This window comes from Balaenoptera ricei, chromosome 17 (assembly GCF_028023285.1).
Source record: "Balaenoptera ricei isolate mBalRic1 chromosome 17, mBalRic1.hap2, whole genome shotgun sequence".
Lineage (NCBI taxonomy): Eukaryota > Metazoa > Chordata > Mammalia > Artiodactyla > Balaenopteridae > Balaenoptera > Balaenoptera ricei.
This window is the reverse complement of record NC_082655.1, coordinates 29153811-29176900: the sequence shown is the minus strand read 5'-3', so window position 1 is coordinate 29176900 and position 23090 is coordinate 29153811. Positions and strand designations below refer to the sequence as shown.

General features: G+C 33.4%; 1 protein-coding gene across 2 annotated transcripts in view; it reads left to right on the top strand.

Annotated features, from left to right (window-relative positions):
• Nucleotides 1-23090, top strand: part of EMC2 (ER membrane protein complex subunit 2) — a 133395-nt gene that overhangs the window by 29685 nt on the left and 80620 nt on the right. Inside the window, exons 8-12 of one of the 2 annotated variants that reach the window (XM_059901937.1) lie at nucleotides 4779-4860; nucleotides 5689-5799; nucleotides 7826-7930; nucleotides 17093-17180; nucleotides 20710-20881. In XM_059901937.1, coding sequence (XP_059757920.1) covers nucleotides 4779-4860; nucleotides 5689-5799; nucleotides 7826-7930; nucleotides 17093-17179 — 385 coding nt within the window. In that variant the 3' untranslated portion in view covers nucleotide 17180; nucleotides 20710-20881. Of the gene's footprint in view, nucleotides 1-4778; nucleotides 4861-5688; nucleotides 5800-7825; nucleotides 7931-17092; nucleotides 17181-20709; nucleotides 20882-23090 lie in introns of those variants that run through there. The other variant, XR_009498504.1, reaches the window with a different exon arrangement.

Here is a 23090-nt window from a genome sequence, read left to right as displayed (position 1 = left end):
TTCTGGGAAGCATTTTTCATTTCTCTATTATATATGCTGGCTATCAGATTCTCTGTTTTTTGTTAGGAAGTTATTTCCTGAATCATGTTTGGATGCTTGTATGATCATATATGTAAATATACTTAGCTTTCTCTTATGTATGTAAGAGTGGTAGTGTATTTGGTTAAATGGTAATGTTTCTATTTTTCATTGTTTTAAAGTCAACATTTATAAAGTTTTTTAAATGTAAATTATTTGTATGCTGGAAACTATAAAATATTAATTAAAGAAATTAAAGAACACCTAAATAATACCAAATTCATAGATTGGAGGCTCAGTATTGTTTTGTTTGTTTGTTTTTTGGGTTTTGTTTTTGTTTTTATTGAAGTATAGTTAATTTACAGTGTTGTGTTAGTTTCAGGTATACAGCAAAGTGATTCAGTTACACATACATATAATGATTATTTTTATTTAAATTTTTCCTTGGGCTAAATTCTTAGAAATAGAATTACTTGATTAAATGATATGCACATTTTCAGTGGTTTTGATAAATCATTCCTAGATGTGCACTAGAAAGGTAGTGTCAATTTACTCTCACATCAGCAATTATTAGAATGTCCACTTAACACTGGGTGCTACTGTTCTTTCTAATCTTTGCAAATTGTGATAAGTGAAAATTGGTTACACTTTAAGAGCTCTTTATATAAATGATATGAGCCTTTGTCGTGTCTAGAATATATCCTTGTTTATTATGTCTTTTTAATATTGATTTTTTTAACTTATAGAAACTTTATATTTTCAGATGGTCAGTATATCAATTTATATTACTTTCAGGTTTTCTATCCTCTAAGAACTATATAAATATATCACCTCTGTGTTTTTCTTCTACTTCTTTATCAGTTTTACTTTTTTGCATGTATTTGTAATATTTCTATATTTAGCTCTCCAATAGGTTATACTTTATTTTTAACCTATCATTAAATTTATTATTATTTACCTCACCTTGTAATAGCCACATTCAGTTTTGCTTTGTTTTGGGTCTCTGAAGAGTTTGTTGAGATAGAGTTGGATGTACATTTAAGAGAAATGAACTGAAGAATCCCAAGAAATCAAGAGATACAAAGACAGAAAAGCACCTGAAAAATAGTTTCTTTTCATGGGAAATGATACTTACATTCTGCCTACCCTTTTATCTTGCATTACAAAACTCTTTTTGGTCTCGAAGCTAGTTACTTACACAATGTCCGTTTATTTTTTCTAATTGAACACAGAAGGAATATTCAGATTTACGGTGAATGGAAATAAATGTCTTCAGATTTTTTGAAACTGTGTGAAAATCAGAATGTTCACTTAATTCGTTTAACTTGTTTGAGCAAGTCATTGTCTTCGGTAGGGTATTGTTGGTACAAGTAGTAAGTTACTGTGGAATGTCAGTTTACCACAGTTTTGTGGACCCAGTGGCCAAAATGTACCAATTTAGGAATTGCTTGATATATTTAATATTTTGACATTCTTTTCTTCATATTAATAGTTATAGTAAGTCACAGGCAGCATTGCTAATCTAGATGTAGACTTTTTTACTCCAAATAAATTTCCACAGTAGACTGTTCATATAAGTCTATTCAGTGATTTTATAGAGAGAAAAGGGGATATAGAATTCTGCCACATACTTTTTTTATGTCTTTAAGTTATTTTTATTTAAATTTGCTTCTGATTTATAAATTCTAGATACAGTTATTCTAGTGGTATATGTCACACCAGTTGATCACATTGAGACACTTGCTCTAAGTATAAAAAATTAGTCATGATTTATACCTTAACCCCAACAGTACATATTATAAACAAAAATATGTATTTTAAACAAAGATTCTGAATTTTTTACTTGTAGTTAAAACTAGATGTTATATCAGCAAGGAGCAGTTAGTAAAGATTGATTATGATTGTGATTATTGTAGGTACAGCCTTACTATATAAAATTCTATAACAAAGGGAATTATCAGAATCCTGTAAGGAAAAATCATTATGTTGATAAAGCAATCAAGGAACAAACACTGTAACCTATACATATGCTTTTGTGAGGAAGAGAAGAACTTCAAAAACTAGTTACTGACTCTAATGTAGTAATAATAGTGGTTATTCTATTTTAAATGGATTCCAATTATTTTTACTTCTCTAAATCTTAGTCTCATGAGTTGTATATAATGAATTAATTTCTTTATATATCTGCAGTGGTATTGGCTATGTACCATCTTGGGAGAACTGAGAAAATAATCATCACTCAAATCACTTTTGTATGGCTTAATACTCTTGTGTACCCCGGGCTGAGAAAAACTGGATTAGACCATTTCTCGCTCCTTCCAGCTCTAAGTTTATTTGATTCTATACTTTATCCACAAAATTAATTTGATTTTATATTTTGTAAAATTGGGGGAAGGTATCCCTTCCTTGTATGTGATACTCAATAATTTTTTTTTTTTTTTTGGTCTGTTTAATCTTTAAATTTATTTATTTATTTATTTATGGTTGTGTTGGATCTTCGCTTCTGTGCGAGGGCCCTCTCCAGTTGTGGCAAGCGGGGGCCACTCTTCATCGCTGTGCGCGGGCCTCTCACTGTCGCGGCCTCTCGTTGCAGAGCACAGGCTCCAGACGCACAGGCTCAGCAATTGTAGCTCACGGGCCCAGCTGCTCCGTGGCATGTGGGATCCTCCTAGACCAGGGCTCGAACCCGTGTCCCCTGCATTAGCAGGCAGACTCTCAACCACTGCACCACCAAGGAAGCCCGATACTCAATAATTTTTGAGAAAAATATCTTGGCATTCATTTTTCATTAGAAACTCCTCTCTGCCCATTTTATCTTACATTATGCTATATAAGAATCAGAGTCACTATTTTGCTCAACCCGTTTAAATCTCTAAGAACACTTATTCTTAGCATTAATATGAATTTTTGGCGTTACCGTAAAGGAACACATTTAGAAGGGAACTATCTTTCTGATGAAGCTGAGTGTTTAAAGTATAGACGACTTCCCCTTCTACACAATGATGAATAAATATCAGATAGGTAGTCACAATACTTTTGTTCTAGACATTTATTCAGTCATTTGTTCAGTCATTCATTATATAGCTATCATATGTCAAGAACCAATACTAGGTTTTGGGCATAAATATGAAAAGGGCTAAATAGCAGCATGATCTTTGATGAGAATTATATATAAGGTCCTTCATATATTTAAAATGCTGTGATTTTGGGCTAATCTGCAGGGTGTTTTTGGTTCCTCTGGCCCTTTGGGTTTGATTGCTGTACCTGTTTTTATGTTAGCATTGACATATTCATCACTACCATCACCACCTCCATTTTTCATCCTGATGTGTAGTGTATATAGGTAGTATGCATGGTGGTTAAGAGTGTAGGCTGTCTGCCTACTTCCTAGGGTTTTGGTGGGATTAAATGAATTAATATTTGTAACACACCTAGAGAGGTGCATGATACATAATGAGCACCTAATAAAAGTTAGCTATTATTAGTCAGTATTTCACATGTTTGAAACTGCAGTGTATATATTTTGAAAACTAAGTATGTCAGACATTAGTGTAAAATAGATACCTTTGTATATTGGTGACAAATGTCAAAAATAACTGTAGGTAGCCTTTTTCTGTTGTAATGTCATAACCTCCTCACTGGGACTAAATCTTACAACACCTGTGTTCTTTACGATTTCCTGTAAATAGGAAGGATATTCACATGGCTTGAACATATAAAATACATTAAGGGGAATTATAGTCGTGTGGTATAAAACTATTTTTCCAGAGCCCTTTGCAGCAGTTTTCTCCTTAGGTTTTCAGTAAAGATTTTGTTTCTCTACCACATGATTAAATAGTAGTAGAGTGCATATCAAAACCACTAACTTGATCTGTTTTTCATGGGTTTAGAAATTCGTAACTTCATCATAATTTTGTATTTGACAGTAACCTTAAATAATGAAAAGTCTTTGTAATAGAATATGTGGGATATGTCTGTAAAGGATTTTTAGTGAACAGAGAATATTTAATGTTTATTTTCTCATTACACTTTAGCTATTTGAATATTTTATTAAATGATCAGTGGACTTGCAGAACTTATTTTATATGTAACCTGATCCAAGATCTTGAAGCCTGTGTTGTTAATTATGTTTGGATGTCATCCTAGTGACCCAGTTTTAAAAGTTTAATATCTTGGGACTTCCCTGATGGGACAGTGGTTAAGAATCCACCTGCCAATGCAGGGGACACGGGTTCGAGCCCTGGACTGGGAAGATCCCACATGCCATGGGGCAACTAAGCCTGTGCGCCACAACTACTGAGCCTGTGCTCTAGAGCCCGTAAGCCACAACTGCTGAGGCCACGTGGCACAACTGCCTAGAGCCCATGCTCCGCAACAAGAAAAGCCACCGCAATGAGAAGCCCACGCACCGCGTAACCCCTGCTTGGTGCAAATAGAGAAAGCCCGCGCACTTCAATGAAGACCCAGCGCAGCCATACATACATACATACATACATACATAAATAAATAAGAAAAAAAGAAAAATGTAATATCTTGATAGTTCACAGGCTGCTTTAGGATTTAAGCTTCTGTTTATTCATTTCATTAAAGAATATGATATTCGTATTTATGAATTCAAGATAAGTACTTTATTAATAAAGGTATTTAAAGTATTTTGGGAATAAAATGTGTAATATCACTAAAATTGTTTTTAAGTTATTTTAAGGTGTAACTGACATAAAATTTATGACTTTTAAAATTAACTCCTTGATGTTTTTCAGCTATGCTAAAGCAGCCTTTTGTTTAGAGGAGCTTATGATGACTAATCCACACAACCACTTATACTGTCAGCAATATGCTGAAGTAAGTGTTTTCAAAAACAACAATTGTATGTGATTTTATTTTTGTTGGTTTTGGGTATTATTATGGAACTAAGAATATGTCCTTAATGTTAGGCAAGTATATAAATATGTAAGATGTGATGAAAATTGATTTGTGGGAGTAAAATTTTTAAATTTTTAATACTATAATGGAAATACTGACTTTTCAATTAAAGGCACTTATTTAAAATAGTGACGTTATTTATATTTTTTTAATTGCGTACTGTATTCTTTCCTAATTATGAATTATGTCACAGTTATCACCATTTAATGGCCTTTAAGGCATTTACAGTGATTAAAATTTTTACATCCATATTCTAGGAAATTCATATTAAGGTCAGTATTTTGGAAAGTAGGAAGTTTTTTTCTTATTTGATTAACTGTTAAGAATAGCAATACAATTGAATCCTATAAGGTTAAAAGGACTTCATTATTAAGGAATGTCAGTGCAACTAGGAAAGGACAATTCAGTATGAAGTCTAGATTTAATAATGCTAGTAATAGAAAATAAAGTTGTGAAGCATTTGGAAGGCAGTTGAAATAGAAATTATACTGGCTTTCTTATATTGGCAGCATTTTTTTATTTTAAAAACTCAGTGATCTTAATGTTCATAGAATATAATGATTCTGGAGGGTATGTTATGCTTTAAAGTTTAGATTAGCTTTAACAGCTTTAAGATGAATTCTTTTAACATCTTGCCTTTGTTTACAGAATATCTGTTTCAATTACTAATGCCTGTGGTATGATGAAACATGCTGTATTTCAAAGTAGTAAAATAAACAGTTTTCAGCACTCCGTAATTTTTAACAGGTTAAATATACCCAAGGTGGACTTGAAAATCTTGAACTTTCAAGAAAGTATTTTGCGCAGGCATTGAAACTGAACAACAGAAATATGAGAGCTTTGTTTGGACTTTACATGGTGAGTTGAGGTGCATGTTTAATGTTATTTTATGAAATGTCATTTAAAGTCCATTAACTGTCCCAGTTAATCACTTCCCTCTTTTTTTTTTTTTTTTTGTATTTCATTGATAAGCATATGATTTTTTTCCTCTAGTTAATTATGAGCAATAGGTTGTAAGGCGGTTATATTTTTGAATGTTAATATATCCCAGCTATTTGACATTTCATTGTCAATTATCTTTTACTTTATCAGAATTTAAATCTGCCTTTATGAAATTAAATAGTAACAGATACAAAGCTATATTATGTATTTCTTAATTGTTTTGTTATTCTTGGGTTCATGCCCAACATTTTATTTCTTACCTTAAATTATAATTGTATGAGATATTTTTAAACTATGTTTATAAAAGACATATTAGAAATAAAATCTCTAATGCCAAATTAAAACTTTTTTATGGTATAGAAAAACAGTTTGTGGTACGCATGTAAGTAAATATTTCTTTTGTTTATGTATGCTAGATGATGAGCTTAGAAAAAGTCAGTTAACAAGAGCTATGGGAAATAGAGGAAGAACTTAATGAACTTCAAATTTATATAAAATGAGCTCCTTTCTACAGTCAGAATGACTAGAAAAATAAACTTCTTTAATACGCCAGTTCTTTGAAATTTTATTTTATCCTAGTCTTTTCATGGACTTTTGGATGACTATTTTGTTGGAGCTCAGTGAAAAGAATTGATTGCAGAAATGGAGGCAGGAAGAAACGTAAATGAAATAATTTTCAGCAAAGAAATGGCAAAATATAATTAGAAAACAGATTAAAGGGATTTCAAAAAATTTTTTCTGGATTCTACCAGTGCCAATTGTAGCAGCTTGTAGGTACAGTATGGTAGCAGTGTCTCTTTTACCAAATAAATACTATTTTAAAAAATAAATTATTAATAATAGTAAAAATACATAGCACTTTATGTGTCAGGTGTTGTTATGACCTCTCTTTTTTATTTTAAATCATTACATCTTTACATCAGCTATTTGAGAAGGTACTATTACTGCTACCATTTCACAGAAAATGAAACTAAGACACAGAGGGTTCTGATTAATTTGCCCAAGGGTGGACACAGAGCTACTAAATGATTGAGCTAGGATTCCAGCTCAGGCAGTTGACTCCAGAGTCATTCTCTTAACTACTGCAATCAGATTTTGGCATATAAATTCCTTAGTGGCAGAGGAGGAAACAGAAGGAAAAAGCATATAACACAGGTTAGGCATAAAAGAAACCACATGGACAGAGATTCTTAAGAATAAGATATATTTAAGCATAAGATAAAATTTGTATCTTTCTCTCCTCAGAAATACATACAATTAAAAATAAGAATATGATTTTGAGGGTCTACAGATTCTTGCATGGATCCCAGTTTAACAATCCCTTGTTTAAACACATCTTTAAAAAGGAGATGATGGCTCTAATTGGTTCTATGGAACATAGTTTGGAAACTCTCGGTGTAGTGAAAAGAGAAATAGGTTGGAAGTGATGATCTCTTTCTACTTCTAAGACTTCGTTAACTTACTTTGGTTAAGTCAATTCACTCCTATTGGACTTAATTTTTTTTTCACCTGTTAATGTAGGAAGTTAGACTAAATTATTTTTGAGGTTCCTTATATTAATATTCAGTAATTCTATAATTCTGACATAGAAAAGTTGAAGTAATTCAGTAATAAGAAATAGCACCAGTAATATCCTACAGTATTTAAGTGATGATGGAATTTTACCTTCAAGGGCTGTGGTAGATAACTAATAAAATAATTTTAGATGTTATTTAAGATATCCTTTCTCTTCCTACTACCTTGGATTATTCTCCATTTTAAAATATATTTTCATTTGTAAACACTAATTTCATTCAGCTTTATTTTATTTTAAAAATTGTGTTGGTACAGTTTTTAAAAACTCTTTATTATCAGCCCATTGCAATTATGACCCTTACATGTTTTTGATTGTCTTGGCTACATCAAAGGAGTATTGTTTTTGATGTTTCTTTTTTGTTCTTAGTCTGCAAGTCATATTGCTTCTAATCCAAAAGCAAGTGCAAAAACAAAAAAGGACAACATGAAGTATGCTAGTTGGGCAGCTAGTCAAATAAACAGAGCTTATCAGGTTAGTATTGATAATTTTATATTATGACATAGGTCAGTTAATGTATTTCTTAGTTGTTGTTTATGTTTCTACAAACTACAAAGCTAGGTGTCTATCATTGAACTTTTGTGCTTTTGGGTCTTTATCAAATGTTTTAACTGTGTAGAATTAACTTGTAGGATGCTTTTTTTTTTTTCCTCAAAAGGAGTCTGTTACTATTATCCCATAATGAGCCTTATCATCTCAGTAGTTCTACATTTGGCAAATAAAAAAAAGTAACTGTAAAAATCCAGAAAGGATAAATTTCATGATGCATTTCAGAGGCAGATTGGGTATGTGAGTGTATTATTAATCAGAGATATCTCAAATAATAAAAAAAAGAGGAAGAAAATCCTAAAAGTAAACTAACAAGACTATATAACAAAGTTTATGTACTCTGTTTACAGTCAGACCTTATCTGAAACATCTCCCCTCATTTTTTTTTTTTTTTAAAGTTTTTATTTATTTATTTATTTATTTTTGGCTGTGTTGGGTCTTCGTTTCTGTGCGAGGGCTTTCTCTAGTTGTGGCAAGCGGGGGCCACTCCTCATCGCGGTGCGCGGGCCTCTCACTATCACGACCTCTCTTGTTGCGGAGCACAGGCTCCAGACGCGCAGGCTCAGTAGTTGTGGCTCACGGGCCTAGTTGCTCCGTGGCATGTGGGATCTTCCCAGACCAGGGCTCGAACCCGTGTCCCCTGCATTGGCAGGCAGATTCTCAACCACTGCGCCACCAGGGAAGTCCCTCCCCTCATTTTTTAGTTTACTGAAGCTCATCCCTAGGAGATTCTTCAGAAAAGACTCATGGAGAAACTCATCTTCTTACATCTTTCATGTTTGTAACTTATCCGTCTATAGTCTTTATATTTGAAGGACAATTTGACTTTTTATACATCCTTTGCTATTAAATACATTTACCTAAGTATTAAACATATTGTTCCTTTTTTTGTTTTTTTTCTTTTTTAGGATAAAATATTGCTGTCAACAAGTTTCATGCCATCCTGATTTTCTTTCTCTAATAAGTGACTTGCACTTTTTGTCTGGTTGCCCAAAGGAATTTTTTCTTTATCTTTAAAATCCAATAGTTTCACTATGATAATGTTTTGTTGATATTCTTGGGTCAGTCTTCCCAAATACACTGTAGACCTTTTTAATATTTGGATTCAGTCCTCTTTTAAGTTGAGAAAAGTTGCTTTTAGAATTATGATTTTGAATTTTTTTTGCTTGATTCCTTAAGTTTTCTTTTTCAGGTCTCCAACTATAAGTTTATTGGCTCTCCTTTCGCACTTCCTTTTATCATTCATTTTTTTTTTCAAATCCTTCTGTCATTTTCTGTATTTTATTCTCTTCTTTTTTTTCTGGTAATAATTTTTTTATGGAGTTAATTCTTTTTTTTCTGTTCTCTGCATTTAAATAAGATAGTTTTTCTGGGCTGTTAGGAGGTGGTTTTTACCATTTTAGGGGAGTCAGAGATCGAACAGCATAACTTTCCCAGCTTGACCTTTATATGTTTCCTCTTCTTTGTTACAGAGAACTCAAATATGACCTCTCTATATATCCAGTCTTTCTTAGAACTAGGTCAGGTTCAGAATGATTTTTCTGGCTGCAGGCCTCTCTGTGTTCTACCCCTATGGATCTACAGATCTTGAATTTTGAGGTGGTGTTCTTAGTTTTAAATGTTACATTTTGTTGTTGTTGTTTTTTCTTCTGGGATTTTCTGCCTCTGGGCATCACTACCTCCCACCCTCCCCTTCTCCCCTTATCTGAACCATCTCTCCCTCTTAACCCCAGTGTTTCTGCCCTGTTAAATTTGGTTTCAGTTTCTGTAGTTTTCTTTCAGTGTGAGGTTTTTTTCCTTTTGGAAGAGGGTGTTTGCTGGATAATTCAGAGATTTTGAGGTCTTAGACTATTAGATTTGTTTAATGTCACGTTTGCATACAGTTTTTTATACTTTGATTTGGAGCCTATGAGACTGTCCTAGTTTTGCAAGCCATTTGCAGATGCATCAGTTCATACTTTTTTTTTTACTTTTGTGGCCTATAGAGTAGTAGGTTGCCCTCTTTTACATCCTGTAGTGCCTACCACATAGCTGTTGAGCTTTTGTAGGTCCTGCTACTGCTGGTGGTATAACAACCTTCTAGGATTTTGAAGGATTGCCTGCAATATAGTTTTTTTTGAAAGATGTCTTTGTTGGGTTTGTTTCCTCTTATTTTGGTCTTGGTTTTGGTGCTATTTGTTTCTTTGTTTTTGTACTCCTGGTTGGGGAGATTAAAACAATTCAGTGCCCTGTGATCACACCATTTAGTCACTTTTGTGTAGTTTTATTATATATAATAGAGAATGTTAGTTCTGTTGGCACATTGCAAGTCAGAATATTTATGAATATTAGCTAGGCTGTGCTTCTTCAAATGGAGTTTGAGATGGCTCGAGGGGTTCCACACAGAGTAGGCTTGGGGGTTGGGGGTTGCGAGGGAGGGAGGGGTAGTTTGTGATTTAAAAATAAGACTTGGATAATATGAAAATAATAGTATGCAAACTACATCATTGTTTTTAAGATATTTTTGAGAAACAACCAGCTGCTCAGAGAGTGCTTTTTTTGACATGGCATGACTATATTTCTAAAATCAATTTTTATTAAATTATACATAGAAAAATGAACCCAAGTCACAAAGATACATTCCAATGAATTATACAAGTAAATGTAACCAGGTCAATAAATAGAAACATTATAGCACCCCAAAACCTTCCTGGTACCTTCTTTCAAATTCTACTCCTTGTATTCCCCTCAAAAGTACAAATGTATAATCCCATAGTTTTGGCTTTTTTTTTTGAACTTTATAGAATCATACAGTATGTATTTATTTTTGTCTGGCCTGTTTCATGATTTATGAGTTTTATCTTTGTTTAAGTCTGTAGTTCATTCATTTTCATTGTACTGTAGTCTATTATATGAACATACTATAATTTATTCAGTTTTTTTTAAAATTTATTTTATTTATTATATTTGGCTGTGTTGCGTCTTCATCACTGCTCACGGGCTTTCTCTAATTGTGGCGAGCGGGGGCTACTCTTCTTTGCAGTGCGCGGGCTTCTCATTGTGGTGGCTTTTCTTGTTGCGGAGCACGGACTCCAGGCACACGGGCTTCAGTAGTTGCAGCATGCAGGCTTAGTAGTTGTGGCTCGCGGGCTCTAGAGCCCAGGCTCAGTAATTGTGGCGCATGGGCTTAGTTGCTCCGCGGCATGTGGGATCTTCCCGGACCAGGGCTCGAACCCGTGTCCCCTGCATTGACAGGCGGATTCTCAACCACTGTGCCACCAGGGAAACCCCTTTTTCACTTGTTGATAGACGTTGGATTATTTCCTGTTTGGGGCTATTATGAATAATACTACACTGATATTGCTGTACAAGTCTCTTGATGTATATGTACATGTACTTCTTAGGGGTGTATACCTTTGAGTGGAAATACTGGGTCATAGGATGTACATATATCTAACTGAAGTAGATAAAGCTGGTTTTCCAGATTACTTGTTTATAGTCCCACCAGCAGTGTTTGAGAGTTCTCATAGTTCCACATTTTCACCAACACGTCCTTCTGTCAGTTTTTGTTATTATAGTCATTCTGGGTATGTGTAGTGGTATCTTCATGGTTTTATTTTGTATCTCCCTGATGACCAGTGAGGTTGAACACTTTTTCATATGTTTATTGGCTGTTTGGATATCTTCTTTCATGAAGTCTATGTTTTTCATTGGTTTATGACTTTTTATTTTGTTTTTTAGTTTTTTGATTATGGGCCCTTTGTTCATTATATGTGTAGCAGATCTTTTTAACTCCTTAGTTGCAATCACTCTCAAATGATTTTGGTGAAGAAAGTTTTGAAGATTATCTTCACCCTAATCGTTCATTTCCTTTATGGTTTGTGCTTTGATGTTCTGTTTAAGAAATCATTTGCTGCTGATGGTCATAAAGATAATCTCGTGTGTCTTTGGAGGTTTTTTTCTTCTACTTTTCACATTTAGATCCACAATCCATTTGGAACTGATTTTTATGTATGATGTGAAAATAGAGGTCTGTTTCCCCCCTACGTAGCTTTCCAGTGTTTCTATCTCTGTATTCTGTCATGAGTCCCATTCTATGGAAGCTGCTACCTTATAATAGTTGAGAGAGAACACAGATGCTCGAGCTGTATTGTCTGGCTTCCAAGTTTGGCTCTGACATGTGGCCATGGACAAATTACATACCATCTCTGGGCCTAGCTTTTCATTTGCAAGATGGATGTAATAAAAGTTTTCTGAGTATTAAAGGAGTTGATACATACTTTTTACCATATCACAGTAATACACATTATATTGTGTTTACTAATTGCATGCTGTAAGTTCACTTTATTATGTCTATTTTTATTGCAATTACAATAACAGTAACAATAACAGTTATAATAGCAAACAGAAAATTTTTTATAAGGTAGGTACTTTTCCTGTTTACAAATGAGGAAATTAAGGCATGAAAGATTAAATAACTTTCTCCAAGGTGATATAACTGGTTAATGACAGAGCGGTTCTCAAACCTAGGCAGCCTGACTCCAAGTTTGATGTTCTTAATGGCCACAATATACTGCCTTTATAAAGAGATGTCAGGTATAAATGTTTCTAAAACTGTAATTATAGTTTCCAACTCCCTTCTTAGTTATTTTCTCATGTGAACAAGTGATATCCTACCCTCACTTGTTTCCCTTTTCATTTCAGACCCAAAGCTCTCCATAGTAACTAAATTTAGAGTTTCATTTTGTTTGTTTGTTTGTTTGTTTTTCCTCTTTTTCACTGTCTCTTCAGTAATGCAAGACCAGGCAAGCATGCCCTTCCCTGCCATATGAGATGCACTTTACCATTAGACATGAATCCATCATTTCGATATTTTAAGCCATTGTTCATATATCCAAACCCTATTTGTTAGTAATATTTTCCCTCCCTGCCATTCTCTTTAAACAAATTTTTAAAAATTGTCTTATTAGATCCATTCTCTTTTCATAGACTTATTTTTAAAGTCTCAGTGTTTTTTGGAAAGAGCTCTGATAATATCATCTGTGCTCTTCAGTCTTTGACTTTGGCACCATAAACTCTGTAGTACCCAGTGATGTTTTACACATCTTTCCTGAAGGTATGATTTGCCTTTTCTTGACTCTAAGGGAAAGGATAGTATAAGGAATTTTTGTAAGTTTCTGTCATCTTGGATACCACTCCAAAAAGATAACATCTCTCAGTTGATAATGTCAGGTTTCTGTATAGCAGCCTAAAATACTTCTCAATTAGGAATCACCCATCATGCAAAATTTATTTTTGCCTCTAGACACTAGTAACACTTTTTTTGTTTGTTTTTGTTTTTGTTTGGCTGTGCCGCACAGCATGCAGGATCTTAGTTTCCTAACCAGGGATCAAACCCGTGCCGCCTGCAATAGAAGCACAGAGTCTTAACCACTGGACCACCAGGGAAGTCCCAGTAACGGGTTTTAAATAAAATCTTTTGGTGCATTTGAAATTTTCATCTCTATGCTTTTTCTACAGAAGTTGGTGGTTTTCTTCATGTGAATCAGATTTCATAAATACTTGTATCTATTGCCTTTTGCTAACATAGTGGTTTAAAATAACTTATTTGCTTATGAATCTGTAGGTATGTAGGCTTGCACTCAGTTGAGTAATTCTACAGGTCTATAGTGGACTTATTTTTTTTCTGCTCTATGCTAGTGGTTGATGGCCTCACTTAAATGTCTGATGGTTGGCTCTCTGTCAGCTGGGGGTGCTGGGCCTTGTATTTCTCATTTGGCAAGCTAACTTGGACTTATTCACATGATGGTTTCAGGGTTCCAGGAGCAACAAACAGGCAAACTCCAGTGCCCAAGGGTGTTCTGAGCCTCTGGTTGTGTCACATATTGCTAATGTTCCATTGAGCAAAACAAGTCGCATGGTGAACCCAGATACAGGGGATATAATATTTCACCTCTCAATCGGAAGAGAAATATGTGGTCATTTGGCAATTTATTACACTTTTGTATAACTCCATAGTTCCATCCTTCTGTTTTTGTTTATTTTGCCTTTTTCTTTTTATCTACTTTATTGAGGTATAGTTTACATACAATAACATGCACACATTTTAAGTGTACAGTTGAGTTTTGACAAATGTATACTCCTCTCTCACCACTACCCCATTCAAGACATACAGTTTCCATCACCCCAGAAAGTTCCCCTCTGACACTTAGTAGTCAGCCCCATTCCACACTGCAGACTAGCACTGATTTGATTTTCATCACTATAAATTAGTTTTGCCTGTACTAGAACCTTATATATAAATGAGATCGTAGATTATGTACTCTTTTCTGCATTGCTTCTTTCACTCAGCATGTTTCTGAGATTCATCCATCCACTTCTCCATTTTATTTATCTTATTACTTTGTCCACCCATATTATTTTCCACAAACTGTGTAAATTTGTGAATTTTAGCCCAACTTACTCCAGTTATCACAATGGGTAAATCATTGACCTTTGAATTTGATAAGCATTTTTTAATTATTTGAGTGGTTTTCTCGTTAGTTTTCTTTAAGATCCATCAGGAAATTATGAAAAAAGTTTACTTAAGCAAAATCTATATGAAAAATAAAAATGCAGAATTTGTGATTAATGTGGAAAAGTATAATTTTCAGAGATTGACATTTTAGTAATAAATCTCTGGGATCTAATTGAGAACTTTATGATATGTCTAGGCATATAAACAAGTATAAAGTGTATAATAAGTATTCCTTATTGTAATGTTTTTCTAGGCATTTAAAAATTAGAGAAAATGAGATTTTAAGAACTGCTTTCTTTGTTTCTACTTAATAATGAAACAAAATATGGCTACTACTTGCTCTTCAATTAGGTAATTGGTTTAGCATGTTCAGTAGAGGCAGGCAAGTTTGATTAATGCTCATGAAAAACTTTAATGTGAACCTACTCACAGTAATTTTCCAGATAAATGCTTCTTTGGTACTCTGTTAAATTCGTCTGTGCTAGTGATCCATATGTTATTTGTGATTGCAGAGGTGATTTTGTTACTATCCTTTTGGGAAATAGAAAATTAAATCATGATTTGAGGGAAAAATAGGATTCCGGCTTAATCAGTTAAATTGCCATATAATTCTAGAATAGACAAAATAATTGCATGTCAGGTAAAATTTGAAGTGATAGATTTATATTTCCAACTTTCTTTTTATTTGTTCTGACACAAGTTAGTTTGGTTTATTCTAAATTGCACTGGTTGTCAGTAGTGTTGACACACAATCTTAGGTGGTTTTCTAAAATTAGCTAATTTTGAAAATCACAAATTTATATTTATTATTATTTTTATTACATTTAAACACAAATCAAGAAAAATGCTATATTTTAAAATACTATGACTTCAGCGCTACACAAATTTTTCATTTTTATTTTCCATTTAAAAAATTAGGTGTCCTATTTTATACCCCTTCCCCCAACCCATCAAAAGCTTTTTCTTAGAATTAGACCTACAAGTATCTGATTAGGACGATTCCTGTTTACTTTGGGTAGGCAGTGGTAAAAGAAAAGGCTTTCTGTTCTTGGTAAGTCCTTGTGAAAGTGACTCTATCAACTGGGTAATAGGAGTAATAAGCACACTCCACATCCTTTACTCACCAAGGGAAATTATGAAAGGGCAGAGTTTTAAATGTGGTGTTGCTATTGCCATATTTTTCAATTATGGCCTGTATATTCAGCATTTGAATTCCTTAAATTAATGATGTCTTATGAAGGGCAAAGTGATCTTGATTCTTACAAGAAGCTTTTCTCTTTCCCTGGCATTTCCTCTAGAAATCCCCTTTAGTTACTCTATTAAATCAGGATTCAACCACAGAAGCTAATGGTTTAGGAAATAGGAGAATCATAATGTTAAGCTGCAGCCAGAGGGGTCAGAGGCAGGTTACCAATTCCTGAAGCCTATTGCTTCTACGATGTTACCTGGGCTTGATCACTTAATCTTTCTCAACAGGTCATAAGAAGTTTGCCAAATTAAGTTAATTACAAAAGAGAAGGAACACATCATAAATCAAGTACTAAGTCCCTAAGACAGCATTGGTATTTGAAGGAAAGATCAGTCACTTGAAAGTATACTGAGTGCTTAGATGTTAACTTGAAAATACTGTATGTTGCTAATAGAAAATGTTAATACTTTAACCAGGGGAAAAACAGGTAATATAGTTATAATAAACCTTCCCCTGCCTTTACAAGGAACACATACTTATCTAGTAAATCTGTAGTGATAAGTCAAACTGATAAATGATAGGAATTGTCAGTCTAGTTAGAAAACTCATTTTGAAATCAGCATGGGGTATTCAACAGTGTTTTCCCCACTTATCATGCACTATATTGAATTTAATACACATGAATTTGCTTTTAAATGTACAAAGATAGTATTTAATGCACTATGTTTTGTTTTTATTGTAAAATCCAATCCCAATTTGGTATTATAAAATAAATTATGACTTAATAAACTAGAAATGCATGTTTTAAAATGTTTAATATGTAGCATAGAGTTTTATTTGATAGGTTTTTGCTGCAGAAACATGATATTATCTAGTCAACTAATAAATCTGGGAAATTTTTAAAAATTACAGCCCACTATAAGTAGTTTTAGAGAAATCTTGCAACTCTAAAATGTTTGATAAAACTTCTTTACATTTGTATTTTACCTTTGTTTGAAATTGTAAAAAGTTGATTAGAGGCCACACAGGTAGTCCATATTCCTACATAAATATAAGCTAAATTTCATTTCTAAATTATGCTTTTTATTTCATAAAACTTTTCTGGTCTGAAGAGGGAGTACAGTTTGAAAATCATATTAATGTTTTTATAGGTTATCATACTACTTAAACATTTAAACTGGCCAATTTCACACGGAAATTTTTTTATATGTCAGTTGAAGATGAAACCTTAATGAAAATGTCCTTAAAACCCAAATTTTGTTTTTTATTGCAGAAAAAGAACATATCTGATTTCATGCTAGTGATAAAATAGATAATGTTAACTCTCTAACAATTTGAAAGTAAGACTGTGATTTTGAACCTGCCACTGAAATTGAGCCTAATTGCATTTTCTAAAAATTAGTTTGCAGGTCGAAGTAAGAAGGAAACCAAATACTCTCTCAAGGCAGTCGAAGACATGCTGGAAACACTGCAGATCACCCAGTCTTAAGGTTTCAAAAACTCTTTCACATTACATTTCACAACTGTAAAATTGAGCTCACTGGTTTGTGACTTATTTACTAGATGCCCAGTGCTATTTATATACTGATTTTCTGCTAAGAAGGCAGTTGTAAAGAATGTGTTTATATAAACCTAAAAATGCCATTTACTGCTAAGCAGGAAGATGGGGAAAACCCATGGAAGAGAGATTTGACAAGATTCTTACTGATTGTACATCATTCTTTCCATATCATACATATATAACTGCTTTTAAACCACAATCTGATATAGAAATAACCTTGTTAAATAAACTGATGATTTATTAAACTTGCATATGAAAATTCTAGATTCTTTTTGTTATACTCAAATAGTGAGTGACTATATTGTTTTAGAACTCAATTTCTAGTTAACTCCTTTTTATTTGTGATAGGAAATACATAGCATATATAGATGACAGAAGCAAAATGCTGGCAAATTATTTTCATTCTTTTTATAGCGTCAGGTTGGGTTTCGCTCTTTATTCCAGTGGGCTATTATTTTATATGCTGTAATGTTATTCTGATAAATCTTGATTAAAATACATCATTCTCCAAAGTTCAGCACTATCTTTTTTATAAAATTTTGTTTTGCTATGGGACATAACTGAGATTTTTTTTACCTGTAAAATGGTTTAAGGTTCATGTATGTTATGATATTCAAATTTAACCCTTATGAAAGTTATATTTATCCAACTTTCAACTCTATGTAAAAGGCATAATTTTTAGAGAACATAGATAATAGGGATGAAAGGAGTTTCAGTGGCTTAGTTATTTTTACTTTAAGGAAAAATAAGAAAATCTGAACTATCTTTAGAAGCAAAATTTTTACAATTCTCATATCTCATTACTCCTCAGTAATAATAATTAGAATTTCTTCTTCCTTTTTTTCTCTTTTCATAGTGAACAACCATTACACTACCTTTAGCAGTATTTTGCATGTTTCACAATAGAATAGAAAGAACTTTGAGAGTTAACCACTTTATTCAGACACAAATCAGTTTTTAAAATAGGCAGTTGTTCATTCAGGGCAAATATTGTTAGTATCAGTCTGTAATTTATATACATAACTTCTATATTACATATAGAAATACATATATAAATTTTAATTAATTAATTACCAACATAATAGAGAGACTCTGACATGCTTGTTATTGCTTTATTTGCGCAAATTGGAGATCATGGAAGAATTGACAACCTGGAAGTCTTAAGGAAGAAAACTATTGTCAGTATCAGCTTTTTAACCTTTTGAGTTATTCTGTTAGTAAATTATTCTCCACATCTAGTCTAATTCCTTCATTTTACAGTTTTTTTTTCATTTTATTTTGCCCTGAATAATGGGCAGATGTGAAATAACTCTTCCCATATGAAGATAATTCTTATAAATTAATAATTGTTGTCACAAGATACACTGTTTTTGCCCATGAATTTAGTAACCATTTTCAACATAATCAGACATTTCAGATTTGTTTGTTATAAAGAAAATAGTGCCCACATATTATTCCACTACCTTTCTTCCCTTTAATCTCCTCCCATGAGTCACTAGAGTAGTGTTTACTTTAGCAATATTTGTGTAATAAGTAATTTAGTGTCCCTTATAACTGTCAGCCTTTAGTTTCACTTTATTTTTTCTAATTTTAATACCTCCTTGCCAGGAATTTTTTATTTATTAAGTACATTGTTAATGTGTAATAATTTATAAACTTCAATTATATATAGTGATAATCTCATTGTGGCAGACAATTGCCCACCCAACTGCTTTTACCTCCTTCTTCCTTGTTAACAGTATCCTATATTGTTCAGGTAGGAGCACAGATCCCTGTTATTCCAGGAGGTTTGGACCTTACCCTCAGCCCCAAGGGAAGTATCATGATTGATCTAAAACAGAAGTGGTTTCATTCCATATGGTCCGTGATATGCCAAGGCAGAACTTTTTGCATTGAAGGAAATATTCCATATTTGTGCTACCTAATGTGGTAGCCACTAGCTGTATGTGGGTATTAAGCACTTGAAATGTAGCCAGGACAACCGAGAAATTGAATTTTTTATTTAATTTTAATTTTAATAGCTGCATGTGACTCATGGCCACCATATTTGAAAGTGCAAATATCCAAAATCTGGGCATGTGGCCTAATTAGGGCTAATGAAATGAACAGAAGCTGTGGGGAAGGGCCTGTCTTTCGAATTAAAAAGTCAAAGTTTTGTGAGCTGAGGCTTTTTGCCTCTTCTGGCCATGAATGCCAACAACAAGCCTGGAGGTATAATAGCCATCTTACAAGCATGAAATAGCAAATATGAGAATTAAAGCTGCATTTCAGAGATGGTTCTGTAGAAAGATTACTGGGAGCCTGGGTCCCTGATTGGTTGAACACCTGAACCAACAAGAGCAATTGCCAGCTTCTGCACTAACTACATGAGAAAAATAAACTCTTGATTGTTAAGCCATTGTTATTTTTTGTTACTTTAGCCATATATGTTTCTGACTAATATATCCATCATTCAACTTTTTTTTTAAGATGCAAAACTCTTATTTTAGACATGCTAGGGATGCTATTTTAGAATGTAATGATTTAAAATTAAGTACATAATTACATGTAACAAAAGAAGTAATATCTTGTTCCAACTCAGCACCTAGTATTTAAGCCAACAGAGGTGAGAAAAAGGCATATTTAGAATGTCTTTAATCATGAGGATAATATTGACTTGGGAATAGAGGAGGATGTAGAAAAAATTGAAATGGAAAATTAATGTTTCAATATGCTGGAAGCATACAATTTTTATTATCAAATATTTAGAAGAATTTTTTTTCTTTAATGCTATAATCCCTTTATTCTCAAAGTAACTTATTTAAATTCAAAGAACTATAGTAGGAGTGTAGGAGGGGCTTTAGAGAGATTTAGTTGTTCTCCCTTTTAGGATGAGGAAGTGAGGTTCTGAGAAATTAAGCTCTTCTGTGACAGAGCAGGTAATTGGACCAGGATGTCAGGTGTTCCCAAGTCAGTGCTCCTTCTAGCATATTCCAAGGCATATGTCTAGTCTCTGATAGGTTGTTCCTTGACAAAAATGAGAGCCAGATATACCTAAGGGACATTGCTTGTTAGCAGAGCAAGGAGTAGAATTCAGATTTTCTGGCTTGTAAAAGAATTTTTTAATGGAATAATGAAGTCAGAATTTCATTTTTAATTAAATTGAATTTAAACAAAATTACCCATTAAAGATGTTACTTCATTTATAGTTAATGTGAGAAGTATTTCAAACTATTTAGAACTATTTCAAACCTCTTTCACTTGGAACCTCTAATTTATCCTATCTCTCTTCTCATTCTTGGCAAGTAACCTCTTTTATAGGCTGAATTGTGTCTTGCCCAAAATTTCATATTTGAAGTTCTAACCCCTGGTGCCTTTGAATGTGACTTTATTTGGAGATTGAGTCTTTAAAGTGGTCATTAAGTAAAATTAGGTCATATTGGTGAGCCCTAATCCAATATGATTGATATCTTTATAAGGAGAGATTAGGACACAGACATACAGCGGAAGGACCATGAGAAGACGAAGAGAAGATGTCCATCTACAAGACAAGGAGCGTTTCCTCAGAAGAAACCAACCCTGCTGACACCTTGATCTTGGACTTCTGGCCTTTAGAACTGTGATGAAATAAATTTCTGTTGTTTTAAGACACCCAGTCCTCTGTGTACTTTATTAAGGCAGCCCTAGTTAACTAACATAGCTCTCTTACTATTTCACAGAGAAAAAGAGAAGTCATGAGATAAAACCATACCCAGTATGACATTCTTGTGCCCAAATTCACCTCTTTTCCTCTTAGAGTGAAAGAAATTGGCCCTACCCTTTTCTGAGCTATTTCCCACCACTGTCTTTCTCATTTTTTATGCTTTAGCCATACTTTAGCTTAATGAATTTGCCACTCTCCCTTCCTGACTTCCCAAAACTTCATCTTTTCTTCACATTTGTCCTAAAACTATTTTTTCCTCATTATCTCTTCTCTTTTTTATTTCAACTAGATTCTTCCTATTAACACTAAAATATGCTCAGTTTGCTACCACTTTTTAAAACATCTTCCTTCATTTCCACAGTCCCACTCCAGCCACTACCCATTTTTCTCTTTTTTTACAGCCAAATTTCCTCATTTGTCTAAACTCATGTCTGTTTTCCCATTCTTTAAATTGCTCCAGTCTGGCATTCCCTTCACCCCCTGCATTGTTCCTTTGAAATAGTTTAGTTCAGTGTCACCAATCTAATGGACATGTTCAGTCTTTTAAGTCATGACCATGTTCCATCTATTTTATGCTCTATGATACACCTCAAATCTATCCACTCTTCTCCATTTCTATTGCCACCACCACCCTAGACCAAGCTACCATTACATGACTCCTGGATTACAACAGTGGCTAGAGAGCATCTTCACTTCCCCTACTCCATTCTTCGCTACAATTAGAATGTGACAAAACATCACTAATAATGCCTTTTTACCCTCCCCCCCCTTTAAAACTCTTCCGTTGTTTCCCATTTGTTGCCTTAAACATGACCTTTGAGGTTCTGTATGGTGTCAGAACCAGGAAGGAAGATTCAGATTTTCTTAATTGTAAACGGTCATCCTCTACTCTTCCCCTTTGTTTCTGAATTTAGCTACACTTAAATTCAATGGCCTTGTTATGCTTCCTTCTACAAACTTGGTACTTGTTGTTCCCTCTCTGTAAAACAAAGCCTTCCTTGACTCATCTTTCAGAGGTCACACCCCTCTTTTTTTTTTCCTACTGTATTTTAAAGACAATGTCTTATTTTAAAATACTTTAAGACTCACAAGAAGTTGCAAAAGCAATGCAGAGAACTCCCATGTACTGGTAAGCTTCTCCGTATTATCTTATGTAACCTTAGTACATTGTTAAACCAGGAAATTGACATTGCAGCAATACTATTAACTCAGGTACAGACTGTATTCAGATTTCACAATTTTTACATGCCTTTTTTTTTTTTCTTTTCTGTTTATGAAGTGTTACATATGTAGATTCATTTTACCATCACCACAATCAGGATATAGAATGTATATCACAAAGGAACTTCTTGCTGCTTCTTAATAGGGTACATGTTACATCCTCATCTAACTCTAATGCCTGCTGTCCACTGATTTGTTTCTCTATTGCTATAATTTTCTCACTGTAAAAATGTTATATCAGTGGAGTCATACAATTTGTAACCTTTTGAGACTGCTTTAACTCAACATGTTTCCCTTTAGCTCTATTAGTGTTGTTGTATGTGTCAATAATTTGTTCCTTTGTATTGCTAAATAATATTCCATTGTATAGAGGTATCACAGTCTGGTGATGCATTCACCATGGAAAGACATTTGAGTTGTTTACACAACGAAGTGGGCTTTATTCCAGATATGCAAGACTCTTGCTTTAATATTTGAAAATTGGTCAATGTAATTCATCATATTAAGAAGAAAATAAGAAAAAGCACATGATCATATCAACTGATATGAAAAAAGCATTTGACAGAATTCAATACCCATTTATGATGAAAAAAACAACTCAGCAATAGAAGGAAACTACCTCAATTTGATAAAAAGCATCTACAAAACTTGCACCTAGCATGGTACTCGATGAAAGACTAAATACATTAAGATTGGGAAGAAGACAAGGATACGCAATTACCACATCTGTTTGTTATAGTACTTGATGACTTAGCTGGTGCAGTAAGATAAAGGAATAAAAAGCATACAGATTGGAAAGGAAGAAGTAAAACTGTCTCTGTTTACAGATAACCTGATGGTCAACATGTAAAATCCCAGGAAATCTCCAAGAACATCTTGGAACTAATAAGTGAGTTTAGCAAGATCACAGAATAATACAAGGTCAACAAAAATTTT